The 24,266-nt window shown below is 39.3% G+C and overlaps 1 protein-coding gene across 3 annotated transcripts in view; it reads left to right on the top strand.

Moving 5' to 3' along the window:
* Window positions 1–4,374: 4,374 nt before the first annotated feature.
* The window catches only part of LOC137634567 (uncharacterized), a 54,417-nt gene continuing 34,525 nt past the window's right edge, over window positions 4,375–24,266 (top strand). For 2 of the 3 annotated variants that reach the window (XM_068367023.1, XM_068367025.1), the window contains exons 1-6: window positions 4,375–4,542; window positions 5,860–5,949; window positions 8,756–8,889; window positions 16,405–16,618; window positions 18,607–18,759; window positions 20,223–20,413. In XM_068367023.1, the coding sequence (XP_068223124.1) occupies window positions 8,795–8,889; window positions 16,405–16,618; window positions 18,607–18,759; window positions 20,223–20,413 (653 nt within the window). In that variant the 5' untranslated portion in view covers window positions 4,375–4,542; window positions 5,860–5,949; window positions 8,756–8,794. The remainder of the gene's footprint in view (window positions 4,543–5,859; window positions 5,950–8,755; window positions 8,890–16,404; window positions 16,619–18,606; window positions 18,760–20,222; window positions 20,414–24,266) is intronic. The other variant, XM_068367024.1, reaches the window with a different exon arrangement.

Here is a 24,266-nt window from a genome sequence, read left to right on the forward strand (position 1 = left end):
AACCACCGTTTCTGGGCCCAGCTTCGTAACCGCCGTTTCGGGCCACAGTCACGTAACCACCGTTTCTGGGCCCAGTCTCTTAACCAAAGTTTCTGAGCCCAGTCGTAACCATCGCAACTGGGCCCAGTCTCGTAACAACCATTTCATTCTAAAAAAAAAAAAAATTAATTATATATAAAAAAAAACTGTAAATTTAACCTCCAAGTAATGTACATAATAATTGTTTTGATAATGACGTTACGGATTACCCGTTATATAGAGCAAGGTCTAATCGTATTTAGACCATGATATAAAGCAAATAAATCAGTTGAAAGCGTTCCCTACCTATGAAGAAATGTTTCCAAGTCAGCTATTTATCGTCAATCGAGAAGTGCATCAGTAATTATATCAAATAGGTAACACAGACTCTCTTGAACACATTGAAACATAATTTTGCCTTTAATAATGTCCCTTATATTATAATTATTATCATTATTATTAACCAAGCTACAACCCTAGTTAGAAAAGTAAGATGCTATAAACCCAAGGGCTCTAATAGGGAAAAATAGCCCAGTGAGGAAAGGAAACAAGGAAATTAATAAACAATATAAGAAGTAATGAAAAATTGAAATAGAATATATTAAAAAACGTTAACAAAGGAGCAAGTATTTGAGTACCTTTGATCATGCATATCCTAAAAATTACGTTTCCTTTGTAATATGGATGTTACTGAATAATTTACACAGTGAATAATAACCAGATTCCTGTAGCCCATTTGTGGATTATACTCGTATCTTTGATTACAATAATGTTGGTATGTGTTGATATAATTGTTATGCAGTTTGATCTCAGATAACTCATTCTTACATGAAAGGAGAATGTTGGCGCAAGCTAAAATCTAAGGGTTACTCAGCTAAGGAGGAAGAGACCGAGGTGAATACGTGAATAGTATAATTTAAGCGGGGTTTACACGGCCGAGCAGCTCGTCGAGCCCGGTTGTCGAACCTACTTGTAGAACGGCTCGAAGAGCTTTCAGACAGTACATCGAGCCTCAGTGTGCCTCGTGCTAAAACAACGTCAACATGTCTCTCGACCAGGACGATTTGATAGCCATTGCTTTAGCAGTGAGGAAAAAAAAAAGATCAAAAGAGAGAAATTTTCATATACCAACTTGCTTGTTGCTTTAAAATTAGAGCCTGATGACTGGCGCAATTATTTGCGTATGGATGAAGACACGTACATTGATCTACTGAATCGTGCCAGCCCTTTCATTACTAATGAAGATACAACTATGAGGAAGGCCATAACTCCACATGAAAGACTGAGTGTCCGCTATTCCTTTGTTTCTGGCTACTTTATTGGAATAGTCTTTTGATTTAACTTTCCATAAAGCTGGATGAGCTCGATATGCATGTATGAAATCAAGTACGACTTCCTTCTCATTCTTACTTTCATTAATGGCAGCAATTATGCATTTCTTTGATGAGGTTTCCTCTAGCAGGTTTGAATAACAACTGAGGTTCGATGCTCGACACCCGTTCATACGTTCACACCGCTCGTCAAACAATGTAGCTCCGCCCACAAAAGTCAAGATGAGCCTGACTTTCATCGAGCAGCTCGACGAGCGCGCTCGACAACCAAATAGCCCGTTTACACGCTCGAACATCAATTCAAACACAGGGTTGTCGAGCCAGGCTCGACGAGCTGCTCGCCCGTGTAAACCCCGCTCAAGGCTGGCAAATTTGCTGTTGTTTTCGGAAGGGCGAGGTAGATATAGGCCTACCTCTACTGTAGGTTCTAGAGCTTTCTAATATGCGACCCCAAGAAGCTCTTCCTAAACACCCGAAGGACTGAAGATATTAATTAAGACTTTCAAGAAGTTGAAGACTCTTGTTTTCAAAAATTGGCCTTGACAAATAACGCGGAATACGTTGTATGACTCTATATACTTAAGAATGTATACGACATTTTCAATGTAATCTGTGAGAATAATTCGATACTGAATGGGTATATTTGTTCGTTGCAGTACATCTAGGATTAGAATCTAATTAATAATATTTTATGAGGAAAGAAGAGTGAATTAAACTACACAGGATCAAGTTTTGTTAAGTATTGATGCCAAGGCCCAGAGAAATTAGAGAATAGATTTTGCGTTTAGGCTGATGCCTCATTTGGTAGGCGAGCCGTGCACACGGGTCCCACTTAGAATTCGAAGGGACTTTTTAAGCGAGGCTGGATAACACCCACCTCTCTCTCTCTCTCTCTCTCTCTCTCTCTCTCTCTCTCTCTCTCTCTCTCTCTCTCTCTCTCTCTCTCGTGACAATTCGGAATCATATATGGCACTCATGCTCCCTTCTCTCGAAAGAGTACGAGGTTTGCACTGTAAGGTGTCACCGCTTACGTCCTTAGAATTACGTTTTCTTTATATTGCTGAACCTCGGGAATTTCATTGCCATCATTTTCTAATTCCTCAGAGACAAACCGTGCCAGGAAAATAAACGAATCTCTCTAGTTTCGCTTCAGCATTCGACCTAGGTCTCAAGCCCCTTAAAACTGTGATGGTATTACTAATAAGAGAAAATGATCATTGTAAAGGAAGTGTATCAGACTTGGCTTGCCAAAGCTATGAACGAAATTGTTCATTATTTGTCACTAATTTGTCACTTTGGTGGTAACTAGGGGCCAGTTGGATTCAAGTAGATTACCAACATATATTTTCGAATTGTGCCTTTACATATAGCCTCTGTACCATGGACTACCACTGTCTTGGGGTAGAGTTCTCTTGCTGGTGATATACTCGGGCACGCTATTCTATCTTATTTCTCTTCATCTTGTTTTTTTTTTTAAAGTTTTTATAGTTTATATATAGAAGATCTAATTTAATGTTACTGTTCTTAAAATGTTTTATTTTTATTGTTTATTACTTCTCTTGTTGTTCCTTTCCTCACTTGGCTATTTTTTCCCATGTTAGAGCGCTTGGGCTTATAGCTTCTTGCTTCTCCAACTATGGTTATATCTTAACTAGTAATGATAATAATAAAGATAACTATAAAAAGAGATATGTCAGCCTGTTCATCATAAAAAACCGATTCAACTACCTGATTGGGAAGATCATTCCACAACTTGGTCGCAGCTGGAATAAAACTTCTAGAATACTGTGTAGTATTGAACTTCATGATGGAGAAGGCATGACTATCAGAATTAAAATAGTCTCTACTATATTTTGTGGCTCATTTAGCGATGCAGTTGGTTAGTAAACCAATAAATGCCATTCATTGCTTTTGAAGATGAAAATGGCTGTTAATTATATATAGGCTACAGTAAGATATGTAATCTTCATGACTGCATTATACATAAAATTATTGGCGGGATGTAAAGTTATTGTGGGTGTCTGGCAGAAACGTGTTCCTTACACCGCCAGTCTTTGGATGATAGGAGTTGAGCAACGCTTGGTGTGATTGTCTATAGATGAATACCAACTACCTTATGCTGTGTAAACATCGAGGGTCGTGAGAGCGACTGGGTTATAATGATGCGAGGAAGCCATCAGTATATCTTATAAAAGAATAAGACAACTATAACCATAGTCTTTGGGAGTTGATTTTACACACACACACACACACACACACACACACACACACACACACACACACACACACACACACACATATATATATATATATATATATATATATATATATATATATATATATATATATTTATATAAATATATATATATATATATATATATATATATATATATATATATATATATATATAAAGCTGACCTTAGTTATATAGTAAGTTAGTTAGGCAACATTACATGGTTTGGGAAGACACTACGCCATTCATTATCCAATTGATATTAATGTCTTCCATCCTTGCGACATTCTTTGTGTTTCGGTCACAGTTACTTATCGCATTTCCTCGCATCATCATATGTTATTTTTTCTTCCTTGTTTTGTTCTTTCATTTACATCTGCCTGTACTGGTTCAAGGTGATTCAGGCTCGTGCAAATGTGCAATAATTTCTTAAACAAAGACGTTAATCATGAAGTGAAAATAATATTTACACACTACTTAACTGTATGCCTATGTAACTAAATATTTATGTATCATTTGCAAAGTGTTTATATTGTGACTTCAATGCTTTATCGGTACTTATCTGTGTGATCCATCGATTTCCTGTTCATTTATCAAACTGACGCTAAATAATATTAATAAAATAATGATATTATTGAATTGACTGGAATCTGTGTTCTATTTACTCGATGGTGACATTTGTAGGACGTCAAAAGTTGACATCCTCACCATAGAAAACGAAGATATCGTCGAAGGACTCCATCACCCAATCAGCGTGAGGTATCCAAGGCGTGCAAGTAGATTCTTGGCCAATGAGAGATCGCCTTACATCTAAGGAAACAAGTTACTTAGACTATGTTTACGTTTTGTCAGTGTGATTGAGGTCAAGTGTCTGTGCATATTTCAGGAAGTGTTATGGAAATCTTTAAGAGATTTTCCAAAAGACTGATGTTAGAATTATCGTACATCTCGTGTTGAAAAGTGAGTGATTGTTGTTCTCAGTAATTAGGTCTAAAAGGTATAAAGTAACTCATTAGTTGATGAGGTCGTTCAGTAGGCATAGGCTATCCATGTAATTTACTTCAGACTTTCACCAATTATCATACTTTTAATTTCTTTAGGCTCAGTTTTCCTCTAGTCGTTTTGGTTAACAAACACCCGTTTGTTGTGCTGCTGAAATGTGGCAAATGCTGATGCTTGAATCTCTGATATCCAAAATTAAAACGAGACATTGAATCAAGTTAGGCTTAGCTACATACTGTACCTTAGGATAAAATTAGTCTACGGTGGCTTAGCCATGAATAACCAGGCCTACCAAGTTTCTAACGAATGTATTGTGATATTACATTATAATAGGTAAATTCTGGCTGAGATCTTAAAATTCTCAGTTATAATTGGAAGATGATTTTGGGCTTGGCCAAGTAGTAAATATTTACCTGTGCTCTTGCTCGAGTAAACTTCGAAACCTCATGATCCTCCTTAACCTAACCTAGAAAAGTGGCTTCCTCATTGGGGGTGTATGTATGATAGCAGCCACCTATATGTATGATGACGGCTGTCTAAGAATAAGGGAGGTTGCAGTGGGGTGTTAGGGGCCCTCCCCCCTCCCCATTAGGACACAGCCTGTAGGGTAGGTTAGGTTAATTGGTGTCTATTTTTTATGCATACTGGAGGAACTGTCCGCTGATATACAAAGGCTCCCCTCATTGTACATATAAGTATTTAAGAAATGCAGCACTAATATAAATAAGGTACTGGACAACTCTGTTCGTATTAAGATTTCATGTTATTCTTATTTTCTAAATGTAAATAATCAGTGTACAATGAGGGTGTGTAGACTTTATAACATTTATTTACACATCAAAAACTGTAAAATCCAAATTATTTACAAAGGAGAATTCATATATGAGAAATGCTGCAATAAAAAAAGGATGTGTATTTATGATGACTGTGTAGACTAATATAATAGTACTGTACTATGTCTCCATTAGAAGTATCCACTTCTAGCCTAAAGATCAGGGAAAACACACGGCACTCTCTCAAAACGCGTTGCAGCAGACTTTTGTACCTTGTATTTGACAAATTTATTTCTTATAAATATTTAGTAAAACCTTAGGATTTTTTTCTTTGTATTTTGCTCCCCTACCTACCAATGACCAACATAGCACAGCTATTGGCGGCATGTATTACTGTTGCGAAAAGGAATATTAGAGCAATTGAAAGTAAAAAGATATCCCAGAAATAATGACCCACATGATTGGCATGTGCAGCTCAATAATGTAGCCTTCCACTTTCCAGAACTGAGAAGCAGTGGAATAATGTTTATTTGCGAGTGAAGTGAGCCACGGTGAAGGAAAGACCCTTTCATAGACATGATATGAATTATAGGTAATTATGACACTTTGATAGTAAGGTTTATTTGTGAGCTAAGCAAGCCATGGGATAGCATAAACCATTTGATATGTAATATGATACTTCAATTTCATGCCACTTGCATGAACCATATATTTTTCCAACTTTTGTACTGTAGTTGTACTGTTGTATATTTTTTACCGTTATCATCCCTGCAAAATACTTGTTTTTGGTGTTTTCCAATCCAAACCCCCCGGTTTCCGACTTGGATCGTCCATTTTTGTTTTCATATGTAGGGGGTGAGCAAACTCAATATTCCTGGTCAGAAGTGTATAAAACACACAATAATAAGTGAGAAAATTTATGGCTAGAAATTAAAGTACCATATACTGTATTTACTGACTAATGTACTTCCATGTTGCTTATTTTTTCAATAGTTACAGTGTGTTCTTTTTACATTACTTTAAGCTAGGGTAATAATGTAGTTAAGTTGTTGCCTTCCAGGCCAAAGGCTCAGTGATTACCACTATGTACCATGGTATACACATAGGCTTTTCCTATCCATCTGCTCCAGTTCATAGTTTGATGTGACATTTGTCACAATCGATCTCATATTTCAGCGTTTTGTGTGGATAATGAGGAGGAATTGTCTTTTAAATCCCATTTATCCAATCAAAATGGATTTCAAATTAACATGATTTTCCTTAAAAATCTGAAACATTAATTTTATGCTGAAAATCTTTTATTGTTGAATAGTCAAAATTACATAATTATTATTATTATTATTATTATTATTATTATTATTATTATTATTATTATTATTACTACTATGCATGTATTGTACCACTATATAAGGGTAAGGGAGATGTGCATGAGTGTTGTAATTCAAGAGGTATTAGTTTGTTGAGTGTAGTTGGAAAAGTGTATGGTAGAGTACTGATTAATAGGATTAAGGATAAAACAGAGAATGCAATCTTGGAAGTACAGGGTGGTTTTAGAAGAGGTAGGGGTTGTATGAATCAGATTTTTACAGTTAGGCAGATATGCGAGAAATATTTAGCAAAAGGTAAGGAGGTGTATGTTGCGTTTATGGATCTGGAGAAAGCATATGATAGAGTTGATAGGGAAGCAATGTGGGATGTGATGAGGTTATATGGAGTTGGTGGAAGGTTGTTGCAAGCAGTGAAAAGTTTATACAAAGGTAGTAAAGCATGTGTTAGAATAGGAAATGAAGTGAGTGATTGGTTTCCGGTGAGAGTGGGGCTGAGACAGGGATGTGTGATGTCGCCGTGGTTGTTTAACTTGTATGTTGATGGAGTGGTGAGAGAGGTGAATGCTCGAGTGCTTGGACGAGGATTAAAACTGGTAGGCGAGAATGACCATGAATGGGAGGTAAATCAGTTGCTGTTTGCGGATGATACTGTACTGGTAGCAGACACAGAAGAGAAGCTTGACCGACTAGTGACAGAATTTGGAAGGGTGTGTGAGAGAAGGAAGTTGAGAGTTAATGTGGGTAAGAGTAAGGTTATGAGATGTACGAGAAGGGAAGGTGGTGCAAGGTTGAATGTCATGTTGAATGGAGAGTTACTTGAGGAGGTGGATCAGTTTAAGTACTTGGGGTCTGTTGTTGCAGCAAATGGTGGAGTGGAAGCAGATGTACGTCAGAGAGTGAATGAAGGTTGCAAAGTTTTGGGGGCAGTTAAGGGAGTAGTAAAAAATAGAGGGTTGGGCATGAATGTAAAGAGAGTTCTATATGAGAAAGTGATTGTACCAACTGTGATGTATGGATCGGAGTCATGGGGAATGAAAGTGATGGAGAGACAGAAATTGAATGTGTTTGAGATGAAGTGTCTGAGAAGTATGGCTGGTGTATCTCGAGTAGATAGGGTTAGGAACGAAGTGGTGAGAGAGAGAACGGGTGTAAGAAATGAGTTAGCGGCTAGAGTGGATATGAATGTGTTGAGGTGGTTTGGCCATGTTGAGAGAATGGAAAATGGTTGTCTGCTAAAGAAGGTGATGAATGCAAGAGTTGAGGGGAGAAGTACAAGAGGAAGGCCGAGGTTTGGGTGGATGGATGGTGTGAAGAAAGCTCTGGGTGATAGGAGGATAGATGTGAGAGAGGCAAGAGAGCGTGCTAGAAATAGGAATGAATGGCGAGCGATTGTGACGCAGTTCCAGTAGGCCCTGCTGCTTCCTCCGGTGCCTTTGATGACCGCGGAGGTAGCAGCAGTAGGGGAGTCAGCATTATGAAGCTTCATCTGTGGTGGAAATGTGGGAGGTTGGGCTGTGGCACCCTAGCAGTACCAGCTGAACTCGGTTGAGTCCCTGATTAGGCTGAAGGAACATAGAGAGTAGAGGTCCCCTTTTTGTTTTGTTTCATTGTTGGTGTCGGCTACCCCCCAAAATTGGGGGAAGTGCCTTGGTATATAGATAGATAGACTATGCAAGCTACAACCCTAGTTGGAAAAGCAAGATGCTATAAGCGATAGACCAGGGGGTATCCCATTTGACTGTAGTAGAAAAAAATTGAGTACTTTGCAGTGAATTTGATCGTGTAATCAAGCAAATAAGAGTTATAATTTCTGCATCATATAATTGTCTCGATAAACATTTGTGTTGAGTTGCCGCAATTCACTGTGCAACTATAAATTAGAAACAATACTAAAATGATATTGGTTATTGCAAGCAATTAGACCTTGAATTTAAACATTAAATTTTGAACATTTTCGTAGATGGCCGACTTTTTTTAATTGATTTTGAAATGCTTTTTTTTTATGATAGGTGAAACTGTCTTTGCTGCTGAAAATTATCATCAATTTTTCATACTGATTTTACATTCCAGGTCATGTATTGTGGAGGCTGAATTTGATGTTCATGCACAATGGACAATTTGCATCTCCTCATCCTTAGTCTGAGGGATGAGGTTGTAGAAAACTGGAACATGGTCCTGGATTGTGTCACGGAAAAGTTTCCAAGGTAATGTCACACTAAATTTTCAGTCCAACAATTACTGTTCTTGAATTAATCAAAGTTTTATAAAAAGACAAATGTGATGAACAGGCATAGTACAGTAGTTAGCAATATCCTGTGTTATTGAAGCATCCATGAGTTTGGCCTGTTTCAAAGATAGTTGAAATTAAGAGTATATAAAGCTAGTACTGTAGGTTCTGGTGCTATAATTACTGTTCTTGAATTAATTAAAGTTTTATAAAAAGACTAATGTGATGAACAGGCATAGTACAGTAGTTAGCTATATCATGGTTATTGAAGCATCCATGAGTTTGGTCTGTTTCAAAAGATAGTTGAAATTAAGAGTATATAAAGCTGTTTTAAAAAATAAATGTGATGAGCAGGCATAGTACAGTAGTTAGCTATATCCTGTGTTATTGAAGCACCCATTGGTTTGGCCTGTTTCAAAGATAATTGGAATTAAGAGTATGTAAATCTAGTATTTTCAATATTTAACTTAGCCGGTGATTATAATAGCTGCAACTCTGTTGCTCGACAGACAACTCTAAGGAAAAATTCGCCAGCGATCGCTACACAGGTAGGGGGTGTACCCAACAGCGCCATCTGTCGTCCAGATACCCAGAACTCATTGTAAACAAAGAACTCAATTTTCTCTCTGTCGAGCTATCGACAAGACGCTCTTATTCGCTGTTGCTAAACTGGAGTTTTTTCACAACTAATTGGTGAAGTACTTTATTCTAGTTTTGAGCTTTCGCTATGCAGGTGTTTTATCTTCATCTTAAATCTTGAAATCGTTTTGGATAGATTTAATTATGGTGACAAAGAGAGTATGGACTTTCTTTCACTTTTAAAATGGCCGACCCTTTCTTAGACGGAAGTGTGTTTAGGCTTTTAGTAATTATCTTATCACGTTATAGATTTTCCTCTATATATTTTATATCTCTCCGCCTTTATTAGGCCTCTTCGATTAACTTTCCATTTATTATAAACATATAAAAATAGATTTTAATGTTTTGTTTATATAGACCTTTCCTGAGAGTAGGCGGTCCTAACTTGGAAACCGAAGTTAATCAACGTTGAGCCCTTTATATCGTAATTAGCTTTTAAAGAGCTAAGGATTTAAAACTTTTTAAATGTAATATTTTATGAAAGAATTTCTTTGATAGTCTTCGTACTTTTTTCAAAGATGAACTAACGTTTAGTTTTTTTATGCTACGCAGTTGTTGACGTTCAGGACGTTCAACATGCGCTCTATCGTTACGATAGAGAGAGAGTGTATCACGGTTTCACTTTGCAGTAAGAGTAAATCTATTCTGACGTTTTGTTCATTCTTTCTTAGCTTAAATGTTTTAAATTCTAATTTAAAGGAACTTTTTATTTGAAAAACCTTTCAGTTTTTTCCTTTAGTCAAATATCATGTTTTTTTGACGAAATATAATTGGGCTCTTCTCTTAGGTGCGAAATCAAGAGAGAAAGAGAGAGAGAGAGATAGAGACGGAGGGAGAGAGAGGAGAGAAAACGTTCCGTTCAAGCGGGTAACGTTGTTCTCGTGTTACTCGCGTCCCTAGTCGCTGTACGGGGAGGAAGGATAAAACGTTTTTAGGTTTTTATTCTCGTCCCCAGGCTATGTGCGGTGAGAGATTGAAAACGTAGTTATATGAACTAGTGTTTAGTCTCTTTCCCAGCCACTGATTTTTTTATCTTAAAATATGTTTTCTGTTTTTTGCTGGTATTAATGAGCTTGCATTATACGACTGATTTCGCAATTACTACCTTTTAATGAAGGGTAGAATTGCGTGTTTCAGGTAGAAATAAGTGCAAAACAGAAAATCGAAGTGATAAAGTGATATGCGCAAAGTGTTACAGTGTTGCGTCCGAGGCGCAAAGTGTTACAGTGTTGCGTCTGAGGGTTCGTCTGTTCGTGCCTGTCGTTCACCTAGTCCGGGACCTCTTACATGCTCCCAAGCCCAGGGGAGAAGTAATGTCAAACGACTTATGGGTTCGAGAGGCCTTGACCAACGAACAGACGTTTTTCCCTCTATGGTATCGGGTGTATCTTACCAAGATCTCCCCTACCATAAGACGAGAGAGACGTTGTTTCTCCTCGTCATCCGAAGGCTTTTCGCATAAGAAACCTGTCACAAGGTTTCGAAGCCCTTAAGCGAAAGTCAGTCCTTTCAGGACAGGTCCAGCGTCCTGGTTATAACCATTAGGACAGCTCTGACCCTATGCAGTCATCGGATAACTGCTCGCCGCCTAACAAAAGCGTAACACAGACTCCGAGAGTCTTTTTTTTGTAGGCAAAGTGTTGCGGTCACAGACGTTACCCTCGTCTCTTACCACAACCATTTCCGTTGATCCTTAATGGGTTGTATGGCAAGACATGCAGTATATGCTTGCCTCCCTTATGGAAGACTATTCTACCGATTAGTCCGTTGAGTCTAGCCGTTTATCTCATCGATATCCTGGCTTTCAGCCAACCTAACGTTCCTTTGTGCTTACTGTTGACGTTGGCGTAGCTTAGTCACGTCAGTCAGGTTGTTTAGAACCACACTCGATGCGGTCTCGTGTGGTTTTTCAGCCGCATTTGGACGTTAGGCCACTTGCTGATGCTCCTGTTGACGTTCTAGACGTTCACTAACAATCGGAGTTGACTTGTTTTGACGCTGGGCGTCAACCTCCGCATTCTAGAGTTGTTTTGACTGCTCAGTCTAGGCAGTCAAAGCAGTCTCGAGTGGACGCTGTGCGTCCTCACGCACCTGTTGTGGTTGACAGTTCAGTTGTTGACAGTTCACAGACTGTCAAGCAGTTACATGACGTTTCGTTCTGGTCCGCTACTAATGCACCAGTGAGTGTGGACTCTGCTTGTAAAGCATTGCCACCACGGTAGGTCTCTCCCTTGCTTGAGACTCAGCTTTTATCGGACAAGGTTCCTGTAGATGAGGAAGTTGCTGTTCTCCCTCCTACTGATATTCCCTTGAGGACTCTGTCAGATGGAGAGGAGCCTAAAGCTGCTTAGCCTCCTATGGACTTTAATTAAATCATGATGATTTTTTTTAAGGATCTTTGTCCGGATCTTTTTGTAACTGCTGCTCCTCGTTCGCCTAAACGTCAGAGCTTACACTAGGCCTAGCTACTTCGAAGCCGTTGTTTTTAAGCTAGTGCTCTCTCGCTCTCCTAGAGAGCGTTACGTTGGCTAGGCGACTGGTTTTTTACCAGGAGGAGTTTGGGGGATACAGCCTTTGCTTTCCCTTCTTTTAAACTGGTTTATAGAGCGAGAGTCTGATATGACACGAGAGAAGTTCTCGGCTTGGGAGTTCATGCCTCTGCCCAGATAGACTTCTCAATTCTCGTAGACTCTCCCTGGCGCCTAGCCAGGAGACGCTCCAAGTTGTTTACAGGTCAACTTCACAGCTGTTTTCGAGCCTTTGAAGTTTTGCTGTACAATTATGTCACGCATAACAAGGCTTTCAGGGATGGTAAACGGTACCGCCTCAGTCGCTAACCCCGTCTGTTGCCACACCTGCTCCCGTAGACCCTAAATGGGCTTTGCTGCAAGACATGCAGTCCAAGCTTGCGTCCTTGATAGAGGACTTTAATGCGGAGAAGGTTGCTACCGAACCTTCTGGCCAACAACCTTCCAACCGGTCGGTTGTGCGCCCTGTTGACGCTGAGGTAACCTACTCGCGTCTGCCAGTTGAGGTGGTTCCTCCACCGATGCGACCCAGTGTGGGTTGCCAGCCGCACGTTGACGTTAAGCGACGCTCGGAGGTGGTTGTTGACGTTCAGGACGTTCAACAACCAGCAGAGGTGACTTGTTTTGACGCAGTGCGTCAACCTCAGCAACCCGGTAGGGTGTTGACTGCACAACCCAGACGGTCTAGACAGTCTCGGGTTGACGCTGTGCTTCCTCGCGCACCCATGGTTGTTGACAGTTCACAGACTGTGCGGCAGTTCCATGATATTGCGTCCGGCTCCGTCACGCATCCACCAGTGCGACCGGACTCAGCGAGCCAGACGTTGCCCACTCCGTTTCCGTTTCCTCATCAGTTTTCGGATGAGGAACCCTCTGATGAGGACGTTGCTGAACAACAAGACGATCAGCCCCCAGAATAGATCAAGCCCTGCTATCCATCCAGAAGATGCTGAAGAAGGAACGCTGCTCAGTCAGGCTGTGGATGAGTCTGGTAGGGACGCTGTCATCCGTGGAACAATTTGTGTCACTAGGAAGACTACACCTCCGTCCTCTTCAATACCATCTAGCTTTTCACTGGAAAAAGGACAAGACGCTAGAAGCGGTCTCGATCCCGGTTTCCGAAAAGATAAAGTCTTGTCTGACTTGGTGAAAGGACAATATCAACCTAAGAGAGGGTCTTCCCCTGGCTGTTCAGACTCCCAACCACGTTCTCTTCTCGGACGCATCGGACGTAGGCTGGGGTGCGACATTAGACGGTCGGGAATGCTCGGGAATATGGAACTCGAGTCAAAGGACAATGCATATCAACTGCATGGAGCTACTGGCAGTACATCTGGCCTTGAAAAGCTTCAGGTCTCTCCTTCAAGGCAAAGTGGTGGAGGTGAACTAGGACAACACCACGGCTTTGGCGTACATCTCCAAGCAAGGAGGGACCTACTCTCTGACGTTGTACGAGATCGCAAGGGACCTCCTCACCTGGTCAAAAGGTCTAAACATTTCACTAGTAACGAGGTTCATCCAAGGCAACTTGAATGTCATGGCAGATTGTCTCAGTCGGAAGGGACAAATAATTCCAACAGAATGGACCCTCCACAAGGATGTATGCAAGAGACTTTGGGCCACCTGGGGCCAGCCAACCATAGGTCTCTTCACAACCTCGATGACCAAGAGGCTCCCAATATTTTGCTCACCAATCCCGGACCCAGCAGCAGTTCATATAGATGCCTTTCTCCTAGATTGGTCACATCTAGATCTATATGCATTCCCTCCGTTCAAGATTGTCAACAAGGTACTGCAGAAGTTCACCTCTCACGAAGGGACAAGGTTGACGCTAGTTGCTCCCCTCTGGCCCGCGAGAGAATGGTTCACCGAGGTACTTCGATGGCTAGTAGACGTTCCCAGAACACTTCCCCTAATGGTGGACCTTCTACGTCAGCCACACGTAAAGAAGGTACACCAAGGCCTCCACGCTCTTCGTCTGACTGCCTTCAGACTATCGAAAGACTCTCGAGAGCTAGAGGCTTTTCGAAGGAGGCAGCCAGAGCGATTGCTAGAGCAAGGAGAACATCCACCCTTAGAGTCTACCAATCGAAGTGGGAAATCTTCCGAAACTGGTGCAAGTCAGTATCCGTATCCTCGACCAGTACCTCTGTAACTCAAATAGCTGACTTCCTCTTATATCTGAGGAAAGAACGATCTCTTTCAGCTCCCACTATCAAGGGTTACAGAAGCATGTTGGCATCAGTCTTCCGTCACAGAGGCTTAGATCTTTCCAACAATAAAGATCTACAGGACCTCCTTAAGTCTTTTGAGACCACGAAGGAGCGTCGTTTGGTTACACCTGGGTGGAATTTAGACGTGGTACTAAGATTCCTTATGTCAGACAGGTTCGAGCCGCTACAATCAGCCTCCCTGAAAGATCTCACCTTAAAGACTCTTTTCCTGGTATGCTTAGCCACAGCTAAAAGAGTCAGTGAGATTCATGCCTTCAGCAAGAACATCGGATTCTCATCTGAAACGGCTACATGTTCTCTACAACTTGGTTTTCTAGCCAAAAACGAGCTGCCTTCTCGACCTTGGCCAAAATCGTTCGATATTCCAAGCTTATCGAATATGGTTGGAAATGAACTAGAAAGAGTCTTATGCCCTGTAAGAGCTCTTAAGTTCTATTTAAAACGAACTAAACCTTTACGAGGCCCGTCTGAAGCTTTATGGTGTTCAGTTAAGAAACCATCTTTGCCTATGTCAAAGAATGCTTTATCCTATTTTATCAGACTGTTAATACGAGAAGCTCATTCCCATCTGAGTGAGGAAGACCAAGCTTTGCTGAAGGTAAGGACACACAAAGTTAGAGCTGTCGCTACTTCCGTGGCCTTTAAACAAAATAGATCTCTGCAAAGTATAATGGACGCAACCTATTGGAGAAGCAAGTCAGTGTTCGCGTCTTTTTATCTTAAGGATGTCCAGTCTCTTTACGAGGACTGCTACACTCTGGGACCATTCGTAGCAGCGAGTGCAGTAGTGGGTGAGGGCTCAACCACTACAATTCCCTAATTCCATAACCTTTTAATCTTTCTCTTGAAATGTTGTTTTTGGGTTGTCCGGAAGGCTAAGAAGCCTTTCGCATCCTGGTTGATTTGGCGGGTGGTCAAAGTCATTTCTTGAGAGCGCCTAGATCAAGGGTTTTGATGAGGTCCTGTTGTATGGGTTGCAACCCTTGATACTTCAGATCCTAGGGGTCGCTCAGCATCCTAAGAGGATCGCGAGGCTCCGTAAGGAAGACGTACTTAAAAAGGCAGAGTAATTGTTCAAGTCGACTTCCTTACCAGGTACCTATATATTTTGTTTTTGTTATTTTGATAACTTCTAAAACGAAATAAAAATTCTTAGCTCATAATGATGTAAACATATTTTGCTGGTCTCTACCCACCCCCCTGGGTGTGAATCAGCTATTATAATCACCGGCTAAGTTAAATATTGAAAAATGTTATTTTGATTATAAAATAAATTTTTGAATATACTTACCCGGTGATTATAAATTAAAGGACCCTCCCTTCCTCCCCAATAGAGACGCAGTGGAGCGAGGAGAAAATTGAGTTCTTTGTTTACAATGAGTACTGGGTATCTGGACGACAGATGGCGCTGTTGGGTACACCCCCTACCTGTTTAGCGATCGCTGGCGAATTTTTCCTTAGAGTTTTCTGTCGAGCAACAGAGTTGCAGCTATTATAATCACCGGGTAAGTATATTCAAAAATTTATTTTATAATCAAAATAACATGTTTCTAATGTTGTGGTTATTCAAAATAGGAGTGTTCAATTAAATTAATTAAAGTCATTTGTAAAAATTTACTTTTTTATCATATTAATTTTGTGATGCAGCATTATACAATACAGGTATATTTCTTGTTATGTTTTGAGCCTATTTAGTCACTCCTCAAAGTGTTGTCTGAATGGGAAATATGTAAGCAATTTAGAGGCAGTATCATTTACTGTATTATGATTGATTTGTTTTAGCATTGTAGAAGACATTTTATTTAGTAGCTAGGGAGGTTAAATATCTCTTGATGTGTTTTTAATTCACATGTATTTGTATGATGGTTATTTCCCTGCCCTTAAGATTGTCTTCCATTCAAGTAATTTTATCTTAGGATGTGGATATCCACTTTAGAAATTAGTGATTGTGTAGTTGGTTGCAAATTTTAACCCAATTTTTTTTTTTATTCTCTTATTAATTTTTATCTCTGAATAGTGCGACTGCGATTCAAAATAATAATGAAATAATTTACAAGTAATCACAGCAGTTTCTATTCTTTTTATCTACAGGAAAATCAATTCTGTAGGTGTTGCCACAGGTGATCTGGGGCAAGATTCAGATGGCAGAGTATGGGTTGAACTTGGTCGGCCAGAGTTACGGCTACGGGTGATACATTTACACCCAGCGAATCCAGCCGTTGCAGAAGCAGTAAATGCTCGCCTGTCAGGTGTTAATGAAGAAAGACCCGAGGAAAATATCATAAGGCTTCCTTCCGAAGATGAGGTGTGATATAGAGTTCTGTTTAGGGTATAGTATGTTGGTAACGGGTTCATTGTAGTGATAGATGCATACAGTATATCTTACAGTACTTACATTATCTTATTGGTAGGTCTGACCAGATCTGGGAATGCTTACTTCTGTATTTCCTTTTCAAAAGTGGTTTGTTTTCCTGTTGAAGCCCCAGGGTTTGTAGTACTCTACTTTTCTAATTAGAGTTGTAGCTTGCCTACTAATAATAGTGATAATGGGGCAATATTTAATTATACAGTATAGTTTCATATCCATTCCTGTGTTTCTCTATTTGGCCATCATATACAATACCTATCCCATGGGTACTGCTCTTGACCAACAGTTCCCCTGTATGTGGGGTCTTCTTTTGACCATCCAATACTTTAATTATTCAAGTTAATTTCTTATAATCATGTGAAGTTATCGATGGGCTAATGCATACGAGAGCATGTAATATATTATCTAAATTATTATGTACTGTATTCATTCCTCGCATTATCTGATTATTAATTATCTCTGGGGGTACCCAGCCTGGGTGCCTACTGTGACCATTGTTTGCTTGCTCCTTGCTTTTCTCTCTTACTATCACATATGTGGGTAATAGCCTATTTCAAATCCCCATCACGTATGAGGGTAATAGCATCTTTCAAATCCCCATCACATATGGGTGATAGTGTCTTTCAAATACCCATCACATATGTGGGTATTAGCCTCTTTCAAATTAAGCACTTTTTTTATAGATAATGGAGGTGATGATTGAAACTATAGTTGCTATAGGAACTAAGATTCTAGAAAGTTAAAGGTACTCATTTCTGAACATACGATAGTACAGTACAAGAAAAAAAAAGTAAACAAAGGAATTACTCGTAAAAGTAAGCATTATACTGCCCTGAAAGTTCATATAGTCATAGTGTGCTCAATCCAGGTGGAAATGTAGTGTTATTGCCATTACCTTACCATAATGAAGCACTACTGAGACATGCAATAAAGCTGAGAGTTTAGTGAGTGTGGTAATGGGTAAAATATATGCTGTTAGACCAATGCAGTAATAGTATCACAACTACAGTACTAGTAAATGCTAGCACTACTGTAATATGTTGTCAGCATTGCTTATTTCATGACTTTACCTTTGCGTGTAGTCGGTAAGTCGGTAGCCTCCATAGATATGTGGCTATCAATGAATAATAGTTGCCACTTTTACCATCATTAAATTTGTGATGTTAAAGAGTCTGGTGGGAGTGGAGTAAGTTTTGTTCTAAAATGTTTGGCGAGTGAGTTAGCTAAGTATCTATGTAAATAGTAGCTTATGAAATCTAGTTCATAAGAGGTATGTTGTCAGTATACTGTATTTAAACGTATGTAAGGAGTGACATAAGTACTGTAATGTTTTTAAATGGAGAACTTTTCATATATTGCAAGATTATGCAGAAGTCTATGTTACATGTCAGTTGCCCATTACAAAGATAGGCTATAGTAGTCTTAGAAAATGGATTAAGCCATCTTTTAGTTTGTTAAATAGGAACAAGAATTTTAACAGTTCCTTACATTGGGAAAAATTGTTTTATTGTATACTTCATTTGATATAACATAAAGAGTTATCAGCTCTTTAGGACATTTAATAGTTTTTTATATTTATTTGACAGAATGTTATATAAGAAATAGTACTTTGAATGGTAGAAGACATTGAAATGATTTTATTACCAAGGTGCAGTCTAGGTATTACGACAGTAGATGCATTTATATTATAGTTTCTCTATTTTGTGATAGGCACTTTGTCCATTTTATTTACTCTTTTCCCACTTAGCTGTTTAAGTTCTTCAGTGGTTATATTTTAATATTTAATAACAATTTGCATTTGGATTTTTTGTCATTAGTCTTCAGAATTTTAAACTGGATCTTTTAACGAAGTGTAACTTCCTTTGTGTGCTGCTGTTTGTTTGCAGATCTTATGTACTTTTTCATATTAATTTCCTTGCTTGCAGATCTCCTTGGCTTCTCTTGAAGATTACTGGTTCAACCACTGGCAAGGACCTTTTATCTCGGCTGATCCCAATCAGAATAATGTTATGAGATTATCCAGAAGAAGCTTAAGAAATTCAAAAAGGAAATTCCATTGCTCCATATGTCAAAAGAAGGTACAGTATATTATAGTTTCCATTGAAATATCATAATGATAAGCCCATCTCGAAAAGGCAATCTTAGTACTATTCTGACATATACCTGCCATAGAATTTTTTCCTTAGTATTATTTATTGTGAATTAAAAATGCACTTTTCCTTTAGAATTATTTTGATATATGTTGTTTATCCTCATGGATTTTGTAATGCATAGAACAGTTTGGGATGGTGAAGAAGGATTAGACTGGAATGGTAATAGGAAATTAGCTGACCTAGAGTATGCTAATGATGCTCTCCTTATTAGCAGAACACCACAGGACTTGCAAAGCTTACTCACTGGAATACATGGAATATCACTTGAGGTTGGGCTCAAGATAGATAGAAGAAAGACAGAGATGATGAGAACAGAATAGGCAATTGAGGATGAAATATAATTGGAAGGAGAAAGAATAATGAGGTGGAATCATTTAAATATTTAGGAACTACAATCACTAATACAGGATCTTTCGAATTAGAGTTTAATGAAAGATTGAAAAAATCAAATCAAACAATGGCTTGGTTGAATAAGATTTGGAAATCAAATTGGCTGAAATTACTTATAAAAATCAGGCTATATATCAGTTTAGTGAGATCGGTGTTACTGTATGGACATGTCGAAGTATGACAATGAAACAATATCCAACATGTTGAGAACAAAGGCCTCAGAAGAATATTGGGAGTTAAATAGCAGGGTAGGATAAGAAATGAAACTATGAGAGATTACTAGAGTGTCATATGTGGATGAGATCATGGTGAGGGGCAGATGGAGATAGATTGGGCATGCTCTTCGCACTCCCCAAGAGAGATTAGTTCACTAAACTTTCAACTGGGGTCCACAAGGCACTAGAAGAGTTGAAAGACCCAACCTTACATGGCTGAGGACTATGAAACATGAAGTATGAGATGATGAATGACAAAATATTTATTTAAAAGCTCAAGATAGAGACAACTGGTGAAATCTAACCTAGGCCCTTTGGGTCAATAGGCATAGGAGGAGATGATACTGATGATTAGTTTTTCAACTGTTTTATAGCAAAAGGCAATTCCATAATAGGTCCTACTGTCATTGAAGTAACCAAAGAAAATACTCTTAATTAACTCTTTTCAAACCATCTACATAATGAATTAAACAAATGAGATTGTTAGGATTACTAACTATCCATACAACAGGTATTGATCCTTTATGTATTTTATTATGTTATGATTAATGCCTTAAGATAGGTTTACAGTAAGGCCGTGAGGCATCTTAGTGAAATACCAATTGGGTATGAATGCTTTTTGTTTGGCAAGGTAATTTCTCAGGCAAGATATAGATTTTTTACTTTTAATTTTTGTTTAAAATTTTTACTTCTTGGCTTCAAGTTTGTAAGAAGAGTACTGCATTGCAAACGTTAAATTACAATTGATAACAAGAATATAAGTTTCATATGGTTGATTTGCAGATAATTGGTGCTGAAGGCCTCCATGAAGAGCACCAGGAGTCCCCATGTTTTGATGGAGAAAATGTTTTAGCCCATGTCCCTTCAATCAAATTTGAAACCAGGAGTCCAAACCACAAACCTGAAGAAACCTCGGCTGTAAGTTCAGATGATGAATGTATGAAACCAGCCATAAGTGAAGAAGCTTTATCAAGGTAATTGATAATTTTAGTTTTTTACCTTCTTGAAGAGTTTCATGTATCAAAGTGTTTGTAGTTTAGTTTTGAGAAACACTTGCAGAAATTTATGTATGATTGCTCTAAGGAAATTCAATACTGTATTATTTTCTTAACATTGAATACGTTTGTGTATTGTTCCATGAGTTAGGACAAGGTCTGACATAAATATCTTACATAGATAAACACAGTCTCTCTCTCTCTCTCTCTCTCTCTCTCTCTCTCTCTCTCTCTCTCTCTCTCTCTCTCTCTCTCTCTGTGCTAGTTAAACTCATTAATATTTAATTGAAACTAGTGAAAGAATTTCATTTTTCAATTAAACACAGTTGAATTCATTTTTACGTAAGGGGACTACAACTCAGAATCGGGAGCCTTTTTTTTCAAGATCCCGTATGAAATAATATGATAAAGAATTAATGTCATGCTTTTGCTCTTAGTATCCATGGAAGTTTTCTGCCATAGGTTCCCATACAAGACTGGGGCTCCAAATCTCCAGATTAACCATTAAGGTCTTATGACTGTGAGATATTACTGTATTCATATACTGTAAGTCTTTTGTGTTTATTATTTGAGGACCAACCACTTAGAAAAATTGACTTTCCAAAAGATGAGTAAAACTATTGACAATATTCAGTCGTAGTGGCAGTGTCTTTGTACTGCCAATAACCTTTGCTTCATTTTACTCCAACTGCATTATCCATGGGCCCAGATTGCTTTTCAGGTGGTCTATGAGGACAGCCACGTAGATTCTGTAAATCTCGACTTGAAGCTTAACATTCAATTCTCCTGATTAGTCTCTCCCTATATGCATTGTGTAGCACTTTCAAGTCTAAAGGTTCATCAATTATTTTTCAATATTAATCTTACCCGATAATCATGTAGCTGTCAACTCCGTTGCCCGTCAGAATTCTACGGAAGGGATACGCCAGCGATCGCTATACAAGAGGGGGGTGTACTCACAAGCGCCACCTGTGGCCAGGTACTGCAGTACTTCTTGTTGACACCACCTCAATTTTTCCTCTGTCGTGCGTCCGGCTAGACCTACATGGATACGCTGTTGATTCTGGAGTTTTTTGCTCACGATTTGGTGATGTATTTGCTCTAGAGTTTAGCTTTCGCTATTCAGGAAGTTTTATCATTAGCTTAGCTAGCTTTTGGAATTAATTTGATTAATTATGGTGACGAAGAGAGTATGAACTCTCTTTCACTTTTAGATGGCCGACCCTTCCCTTAGACGGAAGTGTTGGTGTCTAAGAGAGTATAGACTCTCTTTCTTAATTTTGCTTAACAAAAGTTATAGATTTATTTTATATCTCTCCGCCTTTTATAGGCCTCTTCGATTAACTTCCTTTTATTATAAACTTATTAAAATTAATTTTTATATTTGTTTATATTCGACCTTTCCTAATAGTAGGCGGTCTTTTCTTGGTACCGAAGTTAATTAACATTGAGCCCGTCATTTCGGTTTTACCTGTTAACATATTATGCTATTTTAATGTTTTTGAAAGAATTTCTTTGATAGTCTCGTACTGTTTTCAAAGTTGAACTAACGTTTTGTTTTGTCTCTGCAGTTGTTGACGTTCAGAACGTTCAACTTGCGCTCTATCGTTACGATAGAGAGAGAATTTTCACGGTGTCACGTTGCAGTAAGAGTAACCGTTTCTAGCGTTTTGTTCATTCTTTCTTAGCTTAATGGTTTTAATTCTAATAAAGGAACTTTTTATTTGGGAAATCTTTCAGTTTTTTTCCTTTAACAATAATATGTTTTAACGATATATATGATTGGGCTCTTCTCTCAGGTTCTAAGTCAAGAGAGAGAGAGAGAGAGAGAGAGAGAGAGAGATAGAGACGGAGGGAGAGAGAGGAGGATAAACGTTTCGTTCAAGCGAGTAACGTTGTTATCGTTTTTGCTCTTCTCCCTAGTCTCTTTAGGGGAAGAAGGTAAACGTTTCTAGAGTTTTATTCTTGTTCTCAAGCTTTATGCGGTGAGAGATTTTAAACGTAGTTTATTTGATCTAGTGTTTAGTCTCTTTCCAGCCACTGAATTATTTATCTTTCATTAGATTTTTCTGTTACATTGTAATTCTGTTTTCGCAATTACTAACTTTTAAGGAAGGATAGAATTGCGTGTTTCAGGTACAAACCACTTAAAGTTTCGAGTTCAGTGAAATAAGTGCAAACAGATAATCAAAAGTGATAAGTGATTAGCGCAAAGTGTTACAGTGTTGCGGTCGAGAGTTCGTCTGTTCGTGCCAGTTGTTCGCCTAGTCTGGGACCTCTTACAAGCTCCCAAGCCCAGGGGAGAAGTAATGTCGAAGGACTTATGGGTTCAGCAGGCCTTGATCGACGAACAGACGTTTTCCCTCCGTGGTTTCGGGTGTATCTACACACGTTGCCGACGTGATCACCCCACCCACACAAAGACGAGAGAGCCCTTTTATTCCTCGTCTGCGGAAGAGGTTTCTCGCAGAAACCATGGACCAAATCTTGCAGCTTTTAAGTGCAAGTCGGTCCCTTCCGCACAAGTCCAACTCCTAGGTGTAGCCATTAGCCCTGGGTCAGTTCGGACTTGCTGCAGTACGACAACTGCACACCTCCCAGAGAGGCAAGGTGGTATCGCAACAGGCAGTAGCTCCGTCTGTTGCCGCACCAGCTGTTTTAGACCCTCAGTCTCAACGGACAGTAGCTCCGTTTGTTGTTGTCTTTCTTAAACTCTAGTGGTCTATACTGCAGACAATGCAGTCTCAGCTTGCGGTGTTGATGCAGGAGTTTCAGGCAGAGAAGGTTAATACACCTCCTCCTGCGAGCGCTCCTCCTCACCGCAGTCCAATCTGCCAGACGTACGAAGTTGAGGTTCCTCAAGCTACCTCCATGCGTGAGCTACCGCGTTGGGAGTTGCCAGTTACCAGCGTTGTGCAGCAACCTCCACCTTCCTTAAGGCAACCTCAACAATGGGAACAGGAGTCTTATGCCTTACATCCTCCTCTTCCTTTGAGGCAAGAGTTTCTTGCAGTTAGACCATCTTCGAGGCAACAACCTCTTGAGGTACGACAACCTCTACCATCCTTGAGGCAGCCACCTCAGCTCTCGCAGCTGCTACCTCAACTTTCCTCAAGGCGAGACCCTCAACTCTTGAGGCTAGCACCTCAAGAACCTCAACTCGTGAGACAGGAACTGCGTTCTGCGCAGCCGCTACCTCAACTCTCGCAGCTCACACCTCAAGAACCTCAACTCGTGAGTCAAGAGCCTCTCTCTGCGCAGCCACCTCAACCCTTGAGGCAAGCGCAACTCTTGAGGCAGGAACCTCATGCTATGAGTCAGCCACCTCAACGCATGCATCTGCCACTTTCTCCTCAACTTGAGCCTCTTCCCATTCAACTTTGAAATAACAAATGACAATAATAACACCTCATTACTTTCATAACTTGCATTTGTAAAACATATACATGTATGCCTACACAAACATTATGATAATGGAGGTTATTCGTATTACTTAAAAAAAAAAAAAAAAAAAAAAAAATATATGTATTCCTTGCAATATATTTTTAACAAAATCGCAAAATATGGCAAAAATATCTTCAAAACAAAAATGAATCATGAGTTATGAATTTAATGTAAATATTATGTTGATATTAAAACCCCATGCAAGCATGCATGAAGTAATGCAGTGTTGCCAACAGGGCGAGTTTCCCTTTCCTGAGGTGAAGTAGATTATAGTACGTATATTTAGTGCAGCTTAATTCTACGATTATCATGCCGGCTATCAAATTCATCAACAAAACAGTCTAAATCAATTCCCTCGGCACGTGCACTTTCAATGGACAGTAATGCG

Source organism: Palaemon carinicauda, chromosome 44, assembly GCF_036898095.1.
Source record: "Palaemon carinicauda isolate YSFRI2023 chromosome 44, ASM3689809v2, whole genome shotgun sequence".
Taxonomy (NCBI): domain Eukaryota; kingdom Metazoa; phylum Arthropoda; class Malacostraca; order Decapoda; family Palaemonidae; genus Palaemon; species Palaemon carinicauda.